At 37.0% G+C, this 19,216-nt stretch overlaps 1 protein-coding gene across 2 annotated transcripts in view; it reads left to right on the top strand.

The window, feature by feature from the left end:
* The window catches only part of CNST (consortin, connexin sorting protein), a 126,807-nt gene that overhangs the window by 30,438 nt on the left and 77,153 nt on the right, over positions 1-19,216 (top strand). Inside the window, exons 2-3 of one of the 2 annotated variants that reach the window (XM_056816051.1) lie at positions 34-207; positions 17,809-18,256. In XM_056816051.1, the coding sequence (XP_056672029.1) occupies positions 17,860-18,256 (397 nt within the window). In that variant the 5' untranslated portion in view covers positions 34-207; positions 17,809-17,859. The remainder of the gene's footprint in view (positions 1-33; positions 208-17,808; positions 18,257-19,216) is intronic. The other variant, XM_007481517.3, reaches the window with a different exon arrangement.

The following is a 19,216-nucleotide window of genomic DNA, read 5'->3' as shown; positions in this document are numbered from 1 at the left end:
TAATCAGGTCTGTTTTTGCTTTTGCTTTGTCAGATATCATGATTGCAACTCCTGCCTTCTTTCTATCAGTTGAGGCCCAGAAGGTCTTACTCTATCCTTTAATTCTGACCTTGTGAGTGTCTACCCGCCTCATGTGTGCTTCTTGAAGACAACTTATGGTAGGGTTTTGGATTCTAATCCATACTGCTATTCATCTACATTTTATGGGTGAGTTCATCCCATTCACGTTCAAAGTTATGATTGTCACTTGTGAACTCCCTGGCATTTTGAAATCCTCCCCTAGTTCTGACCGTTCTTCTTTAGCTACAACCTTTTAAGCCAGTGATTTACTTTAAATCAGTGCCCCTAGTCCCCTTCCTTGATATGTTTCCCTTTCTGTCCCCTCCCTTGTTGTTCCCTCTCCCTCCCCCCTCTTCTTCCCTCCCTTTTTATGTTCCCTTCCCTCCTACCCCCCTTGGTTTTTCCTTATCCCTTACCCTGTTAGATAAGATAGAATTCAAGATCCCAATGGATCTGGATGCTCTTCCCTCTCAGAGTTGATTTTACTGAGAGTAAGGTTTAATTAAAAACTCTTCCTTTCCTTCTTATAGGAGTTTTCTTCCCCTCCCCTTCCCATGTGTATCTTTGTGTGAGAAAGATTATTCTATTTAGTTTCCCCCCCCCCCCTATTTCTTGGAGTATATCTTAGTACCATCAATGATTCCCCCCTCCCTTTTTCTTTCTATTCCCCCCTTCTCCATATCATCTTGATACCCCAAGTGCTTATAGAAGTGAGTTTGAATAAAAGAAGAAGATAACATTTTTCTCCTTTTCCCTTTCCTTCATATTTACCTTTTCAGGTATTCCATGCTTTTTGTTTTTCAATATCGAACTTTCCACAGAGCTCTGGTCTTTTATTTGCAAAAACTTGGAAATCTTCTATTTTGTTGAATACCCATGCTTTTCCCTGGAAGTATATAGTCAGTTTTGATGGGTAGCTGATTCTTGGTTGAAGACCCAGCTCTCTTGACTTTCTGAAAATTGTGTTCCATGCCTTATGGTCATTCAGAGTGGAAATTGCAAGGTCTTGTGTGACCCTGATTGGCATTTCTTTATATCTAAAATGTCTTTTTCTGGCTTCTTGTAAGATATTTTCTTTTGCTTGAAAGCTTTGGAATTTGGCAGTTACATTCCTGGGAGTTGTCTTTTGTGGATTTAATGTAGAGGGTGTTCTGTGAACCCCTTTCTATTTCTATTTTGCCCCCTTGCTCCAGAGCATGTGGGCAATTTTCTTCTATAATCTCCTGTAGAATAGCATGGAGGTTTTTGTCTATCTCTGGTTTTTCAGGTAGATCAATAATTCTCAGGTTGTCTCTTCTTCCTCTGTTTTCCTGCTCTATCTTGTCAGTGAGATGTTTTATGTTTTCTTCTAATTCATTAATTTTTTGGCTTTTCTTTATTAATTCTTGCTGTTTTGCAAGCTCACTGTCTTCCAGTTGCTTGTTTCTGGTCTTTAGGGACTGGATTTGTTTTTCAGCTTGTTCCACCCTTTTGTTAGAGACTTCCAGCTCTTTCTCCAATTGTGAAGTCTTGTCTATCAGACTATTGATCTCTTTCTTCCATTTTTCTTTCCAGAAAGTTTCCATCTTTTGAATAAGCTCCAATTTGTGTTCTTCCAGAGATTGTGGATAATTTCCATTTTGGGGGGCATGTTTTGATTTTGTTTGGATTTCATCCTCTTTCTCTTCTTTTCCTTGGGTACTTCCGCCATAGAAGTTTTCAATAGTCACTTTTTTCCCTTTCTTCTTGGAGGCTTGATTTTGGGTCATGTGAGCCTTCCTTTCGGTGGTTATTTTCCCCTTTCCTTTTTGGACTGAGATCTGGGTGATATGGGCGGGTTTTCTGTGGATTTAGGTTGCCTCAGACTAGTTCTTCCCAGCCTCCGAGGTTTGTTAGCGCTCCGGTCCCTATGCTCTGCGCGGCTGCCCCCGTGCTGTGTGATCTCTTCTCACCCGCGTGCAGGAATCTCCTGTAAAACCACTCTGAGGGGTAGATATCTGGTTTTCCCTGTCAGTTTCCAGGGAGCCTGGCTTCCCCCCCCCCATACACCTACAGTGAGGGGCCACGCTTTAGCCTTAGGCAATTTTTACAGACTCTGGACACTCCTCACTGTTCGCAGTTTGTGGGCTCTCTAGTGCACAGAGTTTTCCCGTGAAACAGCCCTGAGAGGTCATTTCCTAGCAGCCTTTAGATCCCAAAGACCCTGGTGTGCCCCCCCAGACAGAGACGTTCCTCACTCAGTCGCTGTCCCAGTGAGCTCTCTGATCTCCTACTCTGGTTTAGTGGGGGAGGTGTGTGTGTGTGTGGGGGGAAGAGCAGCTCTGTTCACCTTTTTGTGCAAGCTTTTCCTCCTTCTTATAGTGTGGCAATGTTCAAACCCCACGTACCTTCGTTTCTGTGGAGTACTGGAGAGTCCCTCCGTTCTTCCAAAGGTGATTTTTATGCTCTTTTGAGGTAGTCTATTTCGTTCCGTGCCGGGGAGAGGAAGTGATTAGCGTCTAGATTGCAGCCATGTTTACCAGGAAGTCCCTGTTTCACATCTGAGGCATTATTGGGAAGATGCAATCACAAAAGGATCCCTCATTTCAATCAGGCTACTTCAGTTCATAATTTCTCCATAGGATCAGAGATGGAAGATGTCTTAGAGACTATTTAGTCCTCCCCTTTCATTTTAAGATGAAGAATAAGAGGCCTTGCTACATAACGGTATTTGCCCAACATTTTACAGACTATAAGTGGCAGAACTAGGCCTTGAACATAAATCCTATGGCTTTTAAACTGAGCTCTTCACAGGTTCAGAATTCTTTATTAATAACACTGTTCTAAAAGAAATTCTGCCTTCTTCACTCCCCAAGACTGTTCGTTACTTTTAAATCATATAAAACAAAGGATCTATCACCGGGACTATTTAGGGAAAGAGATTTTATCTGGCATGTAGATTAGGGGATTCAGAGCAAACCTGATGTATTGGGTTCTCCCTTCTCCCTTTGTTTTTTAAATTCATATCCTGACACATTTTCAAAAGGAAAAAAAATGCTTTAAAATTTTCCCTAACCACTGAAGAACCTACCCTCTGGGGAAAATAAGGAATGAACCATGAATAGTATTTCTGTATTCCTAAATGTATTTCCTTGCCCTTTTTTCTAGGTGTGGCAAGTAAGTGAGGCATCATTTCCTTTATGAATTCTGAAAAGCATGTGCTGCAATAGATAATCTTTAGTGTTTTGCAGATACCAAAAGAGGAAATAACTCATAAATATAGAAGTTGTTGCACAAGGATAAAGTATATTATGTACATGGTGCTTTGAGTAAGGCTTGGTGGGCTCACAAATTTTTAGAGGTTTCTATGTGAAGAAATATGTGTATGTTTGAGAAATGTTTATTCTAGCATAAAATATGGTTTTATTTTATAGAGCCCCAAAACTTCAGAACTCCATTTTCTATGAGAAAAAAGCAGTTTTCCACAAAAAAATTTTTCCCAATGGAAAATTTTTTATTACTATAGTGATTAGTATACTGATAATTAATTTTTAATATAAATGTCTCAATGTCTGAAGGAAGGTCATATATATTTTTTCTTTTTTTTTCCCCCCATCCTTACCTTCTGTCTTAATATCAGTTCTAAGCCAGAAGAGTGGCAAGTACTCAGCAATCCAGGTTAAGTGACTTGCCCAGAGTGGCACAACTAGAAAGTGTCAGAGGGCAGATTTAAACCCAGATCCTCCTTAACTCCAGGTATGGTGCGCTATCCACTATGTTACCTAGCTGCCCCAAGTCATATAAATCTTACTGCCTTGTTTCCACTTATGAGTATGGTTCTTGCTTTAGCATTAAACCTTTTTTCTTCCTGAATGCCTGTATGGTAGCTTGTTATAGGTTAAGAAATTTATTAATAGCTACCACTTAAATTCATGTTCTTAGTACATTGACCCTCAAGGGCAAAATCCCCCTATTTGGTCTCCCTATCTCAAGTCTCTTTCTCCACTCCAGTTCATCCTCTGCAAAGCTACCAGAATGAGTTTCCTTATTAAACTACAGGCTGACAGTGTCATTTCTCATTAAACTCCAGTGGCGACTGTTAAAAGAGTAAATTTAGGGTTGAGACTGAATTTAGTTGGTCACCAGAGATTTAATTTCTAAATCCCAATGAAGCACTCAAGTCAGAATGGAATTTTATGATGATTTATTTACAATAGGAGGAAGAAATTAAGAATGAGAGAGAGGAAAAAGAGTTAATTTAAACTGTTCCAGCTCAGGTTGAGCCAGGCAGGAGTTCAAAGGCCTTGGCCAAGGGGCCTCTCCAGAAAGCCAAGGGAAAGGGGAGTCAGTCTTATCATTCACCATGTGACTGTCTCAAGGAAGCTATCTGAGAAGCTCTTCTAGGCTCAAGTTCCAGGGTCAACTGGCGCCCAGCTCTCCCCACAGGAAGTGACGCAAAATACAAACTCTACATTACTTCCTGTGTCTCACATGTGCCAATGGTGGCTCAAGTTTGGCTTAAGACAGCCCAGGAGACAGTCAGTTGTTTCTGATTTGTCACTTGGTAGCACATGCCAGTGTGGTATGGGTATATATATTCCTGGGTGCTAGACTAAGCAAAATGGAGAAAATCTAAAATTCACAATCCCCCCTGATGATGATTGAGGAACTAGTCTCCTCAATTCATCATTAAACATAATCATCCTGCACCCCTAAATTTTCCAACTGCAGGTACATACAAAAATTTACCTTTTGGGGTGGGGAGAGGGATGGAAGGAGTAGAAAATGATGTTTGTAACCAAGGAATAATGTTTGAAATTGACCAAATAAAAAAATAATGTTAAAAAAAATTTACCTTCTAAGAGGAAAACTACCATAGTTAGAGATAAGAGGGAAATAGAAGAGAGAGATAAAGCAAAAAGGGCACAATGACAAAAACCAATTAGGAGGCAGTCCCCTTTTGGCATAAGAGTGTACATTCAAAATAAATGTTCAATCAACTTTCAGTTCAATCAATTGCACCCTAAGGTTCATTTTGGATCTTCCTGATGTAGTATTAAGCTTTAGGTATCTTTCTGCAAACAGTTCATTCTCTGCATTTTAGGAGTTAGCAAGCTTCTTCCTTGAAGATATTTCTTGAACAAAAATTTTAAATCTTGGATTTTATCAAAATACAATCCCCCCTGAAGAGGGTGTTGAGAAACACCCAGTTCAGCTCAGGATGCAAGGTTTAGTTATGGGGTGTGTGAGTCAATTATCAAAAGAATAAATAACAACAACAAAAAATAAAAATAAAAAAATAATGGAAGAAAAATTAAACTTTTTTTCCTAGGGAGGAAGAATTCAAAATCAGTATCAAAATATCGAAATTCTAAGTATACAAAATTTTGAGTAAGCAAGAATAAATTCATAATAGGCCCTTATATTAGGGTTTAATAAATTTCTAACAGGCCTTTGTATTAGGGTCCAATTGAAGTAATTTCTAATCCCGCAAGTCTGTAGGACAGAATGCAGTAACCTTCTACTTACCCATTTGCAGCCAAGGCTACAGGAAGTTGCCATAGTATAAGAGAGAAAAAAGGACCAGATTTTTATTTTGATAGGCAAGTGTCATTCCCTGGTCTGATTTTTGCCTTCATTCTCAGGGATGGGGGAGCCAGAATGATAGCCAAACATTGGTAATTGTCTGTTAGTATTTTCATAAAGAGTGTGGATACAAGGAAGTCCTATGTCTTAACATATGTCAAGCGTCACAACCTCAAGTCTCACACTAGGTTCAAGTCCTTTATATTGGATTAGAAGTGCATCAATCCTACTTGGATTGGTTTCTTTCCTTTTTTGACTTGTGTGCTCTTTTTGGCACTCTTCAGGTTAAGTCTGTGCTCCTTTTTTGATCCTGTTTCCTAGAATCAGACACAAACATTAATCACAGTCCCATAACAATTATTAATAAATGGCAGGTTTCCAGTCTAAAGCTGTTTGGGTATGTGTTAATGTTATAGCAAGTGTGTGTGTGTGTGTGTGTGTGTGTGTGTGTGTGTGTGTGTGTGTGTGTATGTATTTTTAAACATATTATTGTAGAATAAAAAATTAATATTGATTGTACCTCAAGTAAAAGAAATGAGAAAAGAGAAAAATCAAATATTCTAATCAAAATAAAAGAAAAGCAATAATAAAAATAAGGAAAAAGAGAAAAAAATTCAGGAATTCAATGTGTTCCCGAAAAGCAGCATCCACTTGTCAATGGATTATTATCTCCAATGCATGTATAGGATACAGTCAATCAGTTTCAATAGAAGATGCTCTCGTTACACGTGAGCAATGAATCCAAGAGTCCTTCTCTCCAATATTTATAGATGTTGGAGTAGTTAACAATATTTGGAATGGCCCTTCCCAGGAAGTCTGAGTTGAACTTCCAGCATACTGGAGCTTTTTATACACCTTGTCTCCTGGATTCAGGTCATGAAGTGAAAAGTCTAATGGTTCGGCTTGTACTGCAGCTCCGGATTCATGGAGTTTACGCAGTTTGTGCTGTAACTCCTGTATATAGGAAGCAATAGCAGTATCTCCCCATAATAGTGATGTATATGCAGGGGAGAAAGGCTTAGCCTGTATAGGTGGATGTCCAAAAAGCATCTCAAATGGTGAAATGTATAGCTTTCCCTTGGGCCTGCTTCTAAGATAAAATTGGTCCAGAGGGAGAATTTCAGGCCATTTTGGATGTGTCTCAGTGCATAATTTGCCAATCATATTTTTAAGTTCTCTGTTCATTCTTTCAACTTGGCCTGAGCTCTGGGGATGATATGGAACATGGAATTTTGGAGTTATCCCCAAGCAAGAATATATCTGATTTAGAACAGAATCAGTAAAATGACTTCCTCTATCTGAATCAATACGTGCTGTCAGGCCAAAGTGAGGAATAATCTCTTTTAAAAGCACCTTAGCAACAAAAGGTGCTGTGGCTTGGGCTGTAGGAAATGATTTCAGCCATCTGGTCAGTTGGTCTACTATAACTAGACAGAATTTATATTGTCCAGCCTTTGGCATTATTATGAAATCTATCTGCAGGTACTCAAAAGGCGTGTAAGCCAGAGGACGCCCACCAAAGGCTTTGCCACGAAAGGTGTGTTGGTTATATGCTTGTCAGGTAGAGCAGGTTATACACCCTTTTGAGGCTTTGGTACTTATACCAGGGGCTATCAATACTCTCTTAATAGAGTCCACGATGTCCTGGGTACCAAAGTGACCATTTTTATGAACAGATTGGCAAATTTGGTGAAAGAAACTTCTAGTGGGCAGTGGTTTTCCTTCAGATGACAACCATACTCAATTAATCTGTTTTACTTTGAATTTTTGTTCCCATTTTTCCACTTCCTTTTCATTATAGGAAAGTGATAAATTTAAGTCAGCAATGGTTGTTAATGTTAAAATTAATTCAGGCCCTTCTATGGCCACTAATTTTGCAGCGGTAGTCATTTCCCAGTCATTTCCCCTAGAGACAGGGTCAGTGCCACCTGTGTGGGCAGAGCAATGAACTACAGCTAGGGTCGGGCAGCTGGAGAGCAGAAAGAACTTCATTAATGGATTTTCCAGCTGAGTTTAAAAATCCTCTCTGGAGCCGTAGCATCCCGACTAAGTGACAAATGCCAAAAGTATATCTAGAATCCGTATAAATTGTTGCCTTTTTATCCTTGGCAGTTATACAGTCATGTTTCAGAGCTATGAGTTCTGCCCCTTGAGGACTAATATTAGAGGGCAGTGAAGCTGACCACTCTGGCAAATTCTGTGACTAAAGCAGCTCCAGTGTAGCATATGCCATCCCTCATAAAAGAAGAACCATCAGCAAATAAGATAAGATCTGGGTCATCTAAGGGAGTGTCCAAGAGATCATCTCGAGCCTTTTCTGCCATGGACACTAGTGTTTCGCAACTGTGTAATGGTTCTCCTGAAGTAGGTAAATCTGAAAGCAAGGTGGCAGGGTTAAGGGTTGTACAGCATTTTAGAGTAATATTTTCATTGTTTAACAGGGTTATTTCATACCTTATAATTCGCTGATGAGAAAATGCCTGCGTTCTATGCCTTAGCAACAATGCTTCCATCTCATGTGGGCACATAATTGTTAATGGGCATCCCAATACTAGATCAACAGTTTTTGTCACTAATAAAGCTGTAGCAGCTACTCCTAAGAAATGGTGGTGCTCCTGAAACTACTGGGTCCAGCTGGGCTGAATAATAAGCAACTGGGCACTGAAAAGGTCCCAAAGTTTGAGTTAAAACACTTGAAGCTACCCCTCTCCCCTCATATACATACAAAGTAAATGGCTTGTTATAATCTGGGATGCCTAGAGCAGGGGCAGACAGGATAGCCTGTTTTAGATCTGACAGAGCTGACAGGTGTTCTGGCTCTAATTTAAGTGCTTTAGAGACTGAATCTCTTATTAGTACTATAAGGGGCTTGGTAATTTCCTCACAGCAAGGGATCCATTGTCTACAAAACCCTGTTGCTCCTAAAATTGCTCTTAACTGTTTCTTAGTGGTAGGAGCACTCAATTTTTGAATATTTACAATTTGCTTAGGAGAAATAGAATGGGCACCAGCAGTCAGAATGAACCCCAAATATTCTACTTTGGGGAGACACCACTGAACCTTATCCTTCAAGATTTTATACCCTCTTTTGTGTAGTTCCAAAAGAAGATGTTTACTACCTTCCTGACATGCTTCTGCATCTGTTGAAGCCAAGAGTAGATCATCTACATATTTGATTAATTTGCTGTTTTTAAATTTCATTTTATCTGTGTCTTGGCTCAAAATTTGTGCAAATAAACTCGGGCTTTCCATGAACCCTTGTGGCTGACAATTCCATGTAAATTTATAGCCCTTCCAGGTGAAAGGAAAGATATGCCTGGAGTTCTCATGTATGGATATGGAAAAGAAGGCTGAGCACAAGTCCACTACTGTAAAGTATGTAGCTGTGCTAGGAATAGAGGAAATAATAGTATTTATGTTGGAAACTACGGAGTGTCTCTTTATAATGTGATTGTTCACAGCCCTCAAATCCTTTACGAATCTATAGAGGTGCTTGCCTTTGGGCCCCATTTTTGGTTTTTTAAAGGGCAGGATGGGCGTGTTATATTCAGATTTACAGGAAATTATGATGCCCTGGTCTATTAATGAGTTTATTACCAGGGTAGTGCCCTCTATTGCCTCCTTTGAGAGAGGATACTGAGGAATGGAAGGAGGTAGGCTAGATTTAGTTTTAATTTGTACAGGAACAGCTGATTTAAGTAAGCCTACATCAGAAGAAGATGTGGCCCAAAGAGATGCCAGTATATCTGTAGGCATTTCCAAGGAGGGAGGCTCTTTTGCCTCCTGGTTCTCTGAGAGAAGTACAGGGAGTAAAATTAAAGATTCCTCAGGCACTTCTAAGGACATAGAGCCATCTGGGGTTCAAATTATTGTGGCCTGTAGTTTGTATAGTAAATCTTTCCCCAGCAAGTTTGTGGGGGATCCAGGCATTAAAAGAAAAGAATGTTCAACAGTTAGGGGTCCCATGTATAACATGCGAGGAGAAAGTTTTGGGACCTTTAAAGGTATTCTTGATACACCTACTACATTTAGAGAGTCAATAGAGTCACATTTTGCATCTGGTTTGCTTACCAAAACTGACCTAGATGAATCATAGTATGAATTTTCCACCTTTAAAGTGACGTGAGATTCCTTACTATGTGGGGGGAGATGTATAAGGATTGTTGGCATTAAAATATCAGGGCCTGGAAAATCAAAGGTTTCACTCTTTGATTCCATGGCCCTCACACACACCCCTCACACCTTCATAAAGATACTTGGGCAGCTTTCTGGGATCCCCCACGCTGATGGGGATTTTCATCCAGAGTATAGTGTGGACAAGCTCCATTTTTTATATATTGTTGTTGGGCATTGTATTGAGTATTATCATCTTTCTCATTTGGAGCACTGTCATTATTTTGATTGGCATTACGATTCTTACGGTTATTATTTCTAAAGTTGTTATTATTTCTTTTTTCCCGTAGCCAGCTCCTATAGATCATCATTACTTGGCCTCTCTTTCCACAATAAAGGCATGTTAATGAATTATCTGTGGATTCCTATAAAGGGGCTATTTTTCAGTTGTCCTTGTAACCTTTCAATTTCTTTCTTAAGTCTTCCACTGACTTATTGTTTTCCTCAAGTCTTTTTGCATGACCCTTATAAACATAGACTGCTACTCTCCTCAATTCTTTGAGGTCCATAGAGTCCCAATTAGGACAGCTAATTTTAAAGTAGTCTTTTACCACTGAACAACAATTCCCAACGAATTGCCTACATATTTGTCTAATTTCCCTGGACAAATCAAGGCCCATATATGTATTTCCTATGTCAATAAGTCTGTCCATAAACTGGGAGGGGGGGGGGTCTCATCAATTTCTTGTTTGGTTGTTTCAAATTTTGACCATTTATCAGGTCTATCAGAGCAAGCTCTCATGGCTGTCAATAATGCTTTTCTGGCCTCTGTAATCTAGTTCAGCATTGGGGTACCAGTGTGGATCTTCAGTTAGCCAATAATTTGCTCCTCTACCTTGCTTCTGATTAGCCAGAGAGATGATATTATTTTTCTCTCTGTCAGAAATTTTTCTAATAAATTTTCAACATCAACCCTAGTGGTGTCAAAAGTTTTGAATATGTTCTCCTCTGTTTAGCTTTTAAACTTGACAACCTTACCCCAACTATCATTTCAATCTTCTTGTCCTTTACCACAACCTCACAACCATTCTACATCCTTCTCTCTAGCTAAATGGATTTATTTCTCTTCCTTATACACTTCTCCCTTGCACTAACTGTCCCCCATTCTTGGAATATACTTCTTCCTCATCTCTGCCTCATAACACCCCTTTCTTTCTTCCTTGGAGAGAGAGTTCAGCAACTCTGTGCTCAGTGTAAATACTGCCTTCTACATGAAATTTTACCTACTCCTCAACTAGTCAAATTTCCTTATACTTAATTACTTTGTATTTATTTTCTTCATATTTATTCTTTATATACTAGTGGTTTCTACTTTGAGAATGTAACCTTCTTGAGAGTAGGGATTGTTTTACATACGGTATCCCTAGCACCTGGCACATAGCAGGAACTTTACAGATATTTGATTGACCTGATTGTAGAAGAAAAGACTAATATTTGGAAATTGGAAATTGAGGAGTTGTCTATCAGTTCGGGAATGGCTCAGCAAGTTGTGATATGTGATGGTGATGGAATACTTTAGTGATAAAAGAAATGCTGAGCAGGATGACTTCAGAAAAACTTGGACTTACATGAACTGATGCAAAGTGAAGTGTGCAGAATCAGAGGAACATTGTACACAGTAACAACAAGATTTTGTGATAAGCAACTGTGAATAATTTAGCAATACATTGATCCAAGATAATCCCAGAGACTCATGATGAAAAATGCCATTTGCTTTCAGAGAATGAGCTGATGGAGTTGGGATGTAGACTGAAATTTATTTCATTTCCTTTTTGTTTATTTGACATTGCTTCTACATAATGACTAATGGAAAAGTTTTACATGATTGACAGTGTAAAAAATCTCTATCAGATTGTTTACTCTCACGAGGGAAGCGGGGAGGGAGAGAATTTGGAACTAAAAGAAAATTTTTAATGAATATTAAAAGTTGTTTTTCCATATAACTGGAAGAAAATATTGTTTTTAAAAAGAAGTAAAGATTCAGGGAGAAACTGAAAAACATAGTAAGGGAGGCATAGTGGAAGAACAAGATAATAAATGAGACAGAAAGAGGAAACCCAGTATTTGGAGAGAATAATAACTCAATTAGAGAGATTTGGAGAACTGAGTAGTGCCTAGGACTTGTTAGTGTCTAGATGGTAAGTAGCATATAGGAAATATATGCATATATTTGTAAATAGTTAACTAAAATAGCTGTTTACTCTTTACATTTCTTTAGCTATAAATTATAAGAGCTTGTGAGCAGTCCATATCCAGTCCATATCCATTAACTATTCTAAACCTGCCCTAGAGACAACTTTTCATCTACTAGAGTATTAGGTACTTCAGTAGATTCACCACTAAGTACTGGCTGATTAAAATTAAAAAATAAAACAAATAAATAAGTAAAAATTCTGTCTCAGTGCAAGTGACTAGTTCTAGAAGGAGCGAAGAAAGAAATGTTACATAATAACACCAAGCTCACTGTTGAAAGGTACTATATTAAACTGGATTGTCTGGACCCAATTTTGCCTCTCTCTGTCAATAAATATTTATTAAGTACCTACTGTGAGATATACTCTGTGCTTGATACTCAAGCACTGAGGTACTATATAAATAGTGGCTATTATTATATTTTGAGTGATATGGAGTAGATGTGTTGTTTACTTTGGCTTTGCAACTAAATTTGTGAGTTCCTAAAAAGGATAGACCATGTTTTTAATTTCTTTTGTATCCTTTTCCCCTTGCTAGCTTCTCTCCTATACTTGAAAGCTTGGGAATGAGAGTTTTTATCTTTTCTTTGAAAAGGTTTGATAATTCTGAATGATACCCCCCCTCCAATAAGCATTCTGTATTGTGGACTTAACTATTCTTTTTGTTTGGGTAAAAATTCTTTATAACTAACTTTATAACTATATAACTAAATATATATATATATATATATATATATAAACTTTATAACTAAACATAACATTACTAAAAAGTCACATTTGTCATGCTGGGCAAATTCATAGTAAATCAAATGAAAAAAATTAAAAATGCTTTATTGGCATAAATTTGATTGACTTGATACTGGTTTTTATATAAAAACAAGTCCAAGTATATTTTACATTACTCATCTTTCTATATTCAAAAGCAAGGTTCTTTATCCTGGGGCCCCTGACCTTTTTTCCAAAATCTTTTTTATTGTTTCAAAACTTTCAATATAATTTTTTTCTCTTGTATAATCCTATGTTTTATTTTATGCATTTAAAACATTTTTATGAGTCTGTAGGCCAGTTTGCAAAAGGAGTTCATAAGTCAAAAAAGACTGAGAATTCCTGCTTTAAAGTATGACCAGTTGGCCTTGGGCAAGACACTTAACCCCAGTTACCTAGCTCTTGCTATTCTTCTGCCTTAGAATTGATACTAAAACTGAATGTAAGAATTATTAAGGGAAAAAAGGTATAGCCAAACTCTCCTTATTGCTAGTTTTGATATTCTATCTCTTGGCCTTGTTTCTTTCTCTAGACTGCCCCCTTTACTTGGAGTGCATTCCCTTCTCATCTTCATCTCTTAGTTTGAGCATTAGTTTGGAGAAAACTATCTCCTATCTGAGGTCTTTCTTGATCCACCAATAGCCACTAATACTTCATGTTTGTCTTTGTAGCCTGGTAACCTAGCACAGTATCAGGAACATACTAGGTATCAATGATTGACCATCTAGGTTAGTGATGGTGAACATATGTCACAGGTGCCAAAGAGGGTATGTAAGAGCACTCTCTATGGGCACACATGACACCCTTTCTTCCCCCCAACCCCCAAGCTCATTACTAGAAAGGTATAGGGATTCATGTGGATCTGCTCCCTTCCCCCTCCCCATAGCATCTGAAGGCATTTTTTCACATCACCTGCCCCTTCTGCCCAGCAGCCCAATGGGAGATTACAGGGAGTAAGGTGGGTGATTCACAGGGGGCAGAGCTGGAGGGGAGCAGAGCTGCTCCTATACTCGCTGAAGATATTCTTCACATTACTTATCCCTCCATCCAGGAGCACAATGGGAATGCTTTTTCCCTCCCTTTGTGGGGCAAGAGGGAAGAGTGGGGCACACCCAACACTCTGTGGGAGGGTGGGGCATGGCACAAGATAGGGGTGGGTGGGCATAGCATTTGGTCTGGGGGGTGGGGCTTGGCAATCACCTATATAAGATTTGCCATCACTGATCTAGGTCAACTCCCTTGTTTTATAGATTAGGAAACTGAAGTCCACAGATAAAAATTACTTCCCTGATTTTAAAGGCAGTTTATATGAGACATAGGATTTGAACTTAGATTTCTTGTCTTTAAAGACACTATATCATTTTAAGGGAAATTTGCTTCTGATACTTTCCAACTTGACTGACCTCTAAACCTTTTATGTTTCTCCCCCTTTGTATTCATGTGAAATATCTTTCAAATGTATAATTTATTTCCATAAACTGTACTAATCTTCCTTCAGGAGACTTGTTCTCTCACAATTGTAATTTGTTAAGGAGTTAAGCCTTCAGAATCTTAACAGTGGAATGGTAATTTGTTGTCTTATGTTAGAAAGATTATAATAAATGTATTCTTTTTCTCCCTTCATTGGTTTACTCATATAAACTAATAACAAATATTTAAATCAGATAAATATTTGATTGTTTATTTTGTATAACAATTTTCTTGTGAAATGCCAAGTTTCAAAGCACACAAAATTCATTTCCTACCCTAAAGGCATTTACAATTTAATAGGAGGCATAAATCATACATAGATATCTAACACAAAGTCAGTGATACAGGCTAAAAGTTGTATGAGTTTAGGGAAAGGAATGTAGACTGAATTTGAGATAAATTGGAAAAATTAGCGGGATGGCAGAAAATTGTATTTCTTGTCAATTTTTTTTAAGAAGTTAAGTGTATTTAATTAATTAATTTAGAATGTTTTTCCATGGTTACATGACATGTTCTTTCCCTCCCGGAGATCCTCCCACCCCCTTCTTCTAGCCAGCAATTCCACTGGGTTTTACATGTGTCATTGATCATTTCTTGTCAAATTTAAGGATATCATGTTGGAATGGGTAACTGATATATGTCAGGTGAAAGAATCAGAGATGATAAAAAAACAACTTGCTTGAGGTTAAGAGCAAAAGGAAGTGAGGATAATATCCTGAGGCAACAACAAACAAAGGGTTTTTTTTTTTTTGTTTGGGTGTGGTTTTTTTTAAACCCTTACCTTCCATCTTAGAATCAATACTATTTATTGATTCTAAGGCATAAGAGTGGTAAGGGCTAAGCAATAGGGGTTAAATGACTTGCCCAGGGTCACAAAGCTAGGAAGTATCTGAGGTCAAATTTGAACCTAGGACTTCTTGCCTTTAGGCCTGACACTCAATCCACTGAGCCACCCAGCTGCTCCCTTTATTTTGTTTTTTAATCTTTATGGAGACTTGAACATATTTGTAGTCTGTGAAGAAAGAGACAGTGGAAAAGAAGAGCTTAAAAATGCAAGAGATAAAGGAGAAAATTAAAAAAAAAATTAGGAATTAGTTTCAGTAGTACCAAGGTTGAAAATTTAGTCTTCAAAAGTAGTTGGAGTATCTTATCCTTTTTTTCTTTCTTTTCTCAGAGGAATGGATTTAGCTATTTTGAGGAGTAAGGGAGGGTGTGGTCAACAGGTGGGGAAGATTAGGAAGCTCAGCCTACTGTGGCCTTGATCTCTGTATTGGGGAAAGCCTGTCATTAGCTGTGAATGAATGGAGGTGGTAATTAGTGGCTTGAAGAAAGCTAGGGTAGGAAATATAGTCGTGGATTAACTAGAGATCTGTAGCTCAAGGGCTGGTTAAAGTTACATGGCATTAATTTGTAGTGAATTCAATTCAGAAGTTTTCACTTTCTCTTGCAGAATTTAATAGCTCTGCAAATTTAGACAGTAGACATGACCTAGAATTGAGGATTAACATGTGTCACAGATGTAGACGTCAAGAAGGAGATTTCTAGGGTGTTAGAAAAGTTAGTATTGAAATGAATTACCATAGAACTCTGGTTAAGTAAAAGGTAAGTAAAGCCAGAAGGTAAAGAAAATACTCATGGAAAAGATTACTAGAGGAGAGTTTTGGTGAACATTAGAACAATTTCTAAAGAGTACAGTGGAAGAAGTTCCTAAGGATTTGAGTTGTTTAATCAGGAGCCTCCTAGGACTTGGGTCTGTTGTAATTTGGGAAAAAAAATATTATTCTTCCCTGACATATACGCCAACTATTCATGTATCATGTGTATATGTGCAAGTACAATACACAAAACTATTTTTTTTAATCACATGGCAGTTGAAAATAGAAGTAAAGATTATCACCTGATGTGTTTAAATAGAAAATTAAGCTCTTAGAAATTCTGGACAGCTGCAAGATTTTGTTGTTCTGAAGACCAAATCTAAAATAGCAGCTGAAAATGTTGTTCTTAATCTCTTGTAGAGATTAACATTTTGCCTTGCACTAACACAACACAAATTGATAAATTGGGGATTTTAATGATAACACAACTATAAAGCCTTGAATAGAAATTATTAAAGAAAATGAGTATTTTTATTTAGTATTTATTTTATAGACTTATTTCAACTTCAAATATTATACATATGTTAGTAGAAATGTAGAAAGAAAAATTATAATGGCCAAATTTATATTTATATAAGTGTTTATTTCCTAAGTAAATGCTTTAGTTTTAAATCAACAGTATAATTCAGCTACTTAATATACTCAGATCTAATTAAATAAATAATATGTAACTAATATCTTAATCTTTACTTTTTTTAAAGAACTCAGTAGACTGCCCCTTAGTAAATCCAAATCTCTAATGATATATTAATTCTTGAGATTTTTGTGAAAAGTAGTACTTAAGATTAGAAAAATGTATGCCAAGTTATTGGTTTTTAATGAAAGAAAGAAATTGAAGAAAGCAAATGTGGATTAGATGGAGAAAAAAGAAGAAATAATACTCAAGGTGAATAGATGATGATAAAAATTATGGCAAGAAGGTAAAATTACTCAACTCTTGTTCCTTTTAATAATCTCTGGGCTATAAAGTCCCAAAATGACCAATAAAGAGTAGAAAACCAAGAAAAGGATAAAGATAATAAGAAAGCATCTAGCAGCCTTTGATCAATTTAGGTACCCAACCCAGATGATCATCTCAGGGTACCTGGTAAATGTGATTGTTATGGCATTGTGTATGATCTTTTAAAGATATGAAAAACAAGAGAGGTACTGAAAGATTAGAAAAGGTTCAAGGGTTCAAAGGGTGCAGAATATTATCTGAAAATTATAGGTCAGTGAGCTTGACTTTGATTTTTGGTACTTAGAATTTGTGTTCAAATGATAGCTTATCAATACTTTAAGATATCATATGCAAAGCACTTTGAAAACTTAAAAGTACTATGTAAATTACACCCATTTCATTTATTTTTATGTAGAAAGTGAAATGGTGATAAGAGTCAGAGTGATTTTTACTCAAGAATTAATCATACCACATTAACCTAATTTTCCTTTTTTAACAGCATTATTTGGCATGATGGGACAAGGAATCATGGGATTCCAGAGTAGAAGATAGTATAAATTTGAACTGGTTAATCAAAGGGTCAAAATAGGGAAGAGAATATAATAGGTGCATCTGTGATGGTGTATGAAATAACTGAGGGGTGCAGAGATTGGAGGTGGTGATGAAGACTGAGAAGCGGGTTAGGGAAAGATAGAATGATAAAATCAGATCATTTATTGTGTTAAACCAGACATTTCAAAATAGGAATTTGTTATAAGTAGCATAGCTTTATTAATTTTTTTGCATTGACAGTGCATACTTATAAAAAGTGAAATAATCAAAAGCCAAGCAGCTTAAGGATAGAGGAGGATTGAAGAACAAGAATAATTACTAATTTTGTAATTAACACTTTGGTAATCAAGAATATTTTAGGATTAAAGTGAAAATTTTCTTTTAAGGTAAGAGTTTAGGTATGTTTATGTAGTTGTGGACTTTATTTAAGCTATTTCATTTTCATATTTTTTTTTAGACATGGAGAGATTTTTAATGAGACTTTGATGATCCAACAAAGAATGCTCTAATGGATGACAGAGAAACTCCTACAAATGACCTATTGTTAGAAACACAAGATGGATGTCATACAGATGATACAATGGAAAGCACAAGAGTGCGCCTGCCTTCTGTATCAGATGAAAATGAAAATCAGCTTGATGAGAATGGGTGTGAAGGTGTGACCACCAGTGACAATGAGATGGGAAAGCATGAAAAGTTTGAACAGGACAATCTCAACAATAATGAAAGCTGCAGCAGCTGTGATAACTCTGTTACACCAAGCTGTGAAGCAGCAGCAAGTGATAACTCTGAAAAAATCTACTCTGAAGGCCCCACAGATGAAAAGTCTCTTCCAGGAAAGGAGAAAAAAGGTCTTGGGAAAAAAAATTCAAGAAACAAAAAAGGAATTACAAAGTCAACACCAGGTACTTCAAACAAAATCCTTTTTTTTAAATTGCATTGTCTTCTTTCTGCAAGCTCCTTCAAAATACTTCTTCCATTTTTCTGCTTGGTGTGTTACTTGATATCTGAGTTGTCATCTTGTATTCAATGTGATCTTTAACCAGCTAGCCTCCTTGTTCTTGTTAATATATGGTTCCATCTTCTGTAGGTTATTACATAAAATTTATACTTACATTGTAGAATCTTTAAATTGGAAGGAGCTCTAGGAGTGTCTTAAACCTATCCCTTACCCGAGATATGAATGAATCTTCCACAACAAATTCCCTGAAGCCTCAAAACATTATCATTGATGGGAAACTCAGTACCTCTTTCTTTTTCTTTCCTTTTTTTTGATAGCTCAAATTAGGCAACTCTTTCTGTTGTTGGTGGGTTGTTGTTTTTTTGACAGCCCAAATTATTATTTTGAGACTTTCTATATTAAGCTAAAATTGACTTCTCTAGTCTAAAATAACACTTGTTCCTTCAACCATTTCTCATATCACATGTCTTTTAAGTTTTCTCTCCACCCTGGAAAACTTCCTGGAGAAATTCCAGCTTATAAAAATGTCCTTCTTAAATTTCCCTTGCCATCTGTAGTAGAATATTAGTGTATTTAACCCAGTACTTGAGACTCTTGATGTGGGCCAGTGAACTTTTATAGAAGATAGATAGACAGATAACTTTCATTATAATTTATTTCCTTCATAAACCTATGTATTTGATTTTACTATCATTTTTCTGACATCCCTAAGCTTCACCAGATTCACAGAGTGAGCCATGACACAAAAAAGATTAAGATCCCCTCTCCTAGTAGATGTCTGCAATACCATTTTCCTTTAAAACAGACATCATATTATATTAACATTCAACTTCTTCCTTCTTTTAATTTATAAGGTGTTATTTAAGAGCTGTTCCTTTAAGTTCTCACATTCTTTGCTTTATTT

This window comes from Monodelphis domestica, chromosome 2, assembly GCF_027887165.1.
Source record: "Monodelphis domestica isolate mMonDom1 chromosome 2, mMonDom1.pri, whole genome shotgun sequence".
Lineage (NCBI taxonomy): Eukaryota > Metazoa > Chordata > Mammalia > Didelphimorphia > Didelphidae > Monodelphis > Monodelphis domestica.
Note: the sequence above shows the minus strand (reverse complement) of the source record. Positions and strands in the feature narration are given on the sequence as shown.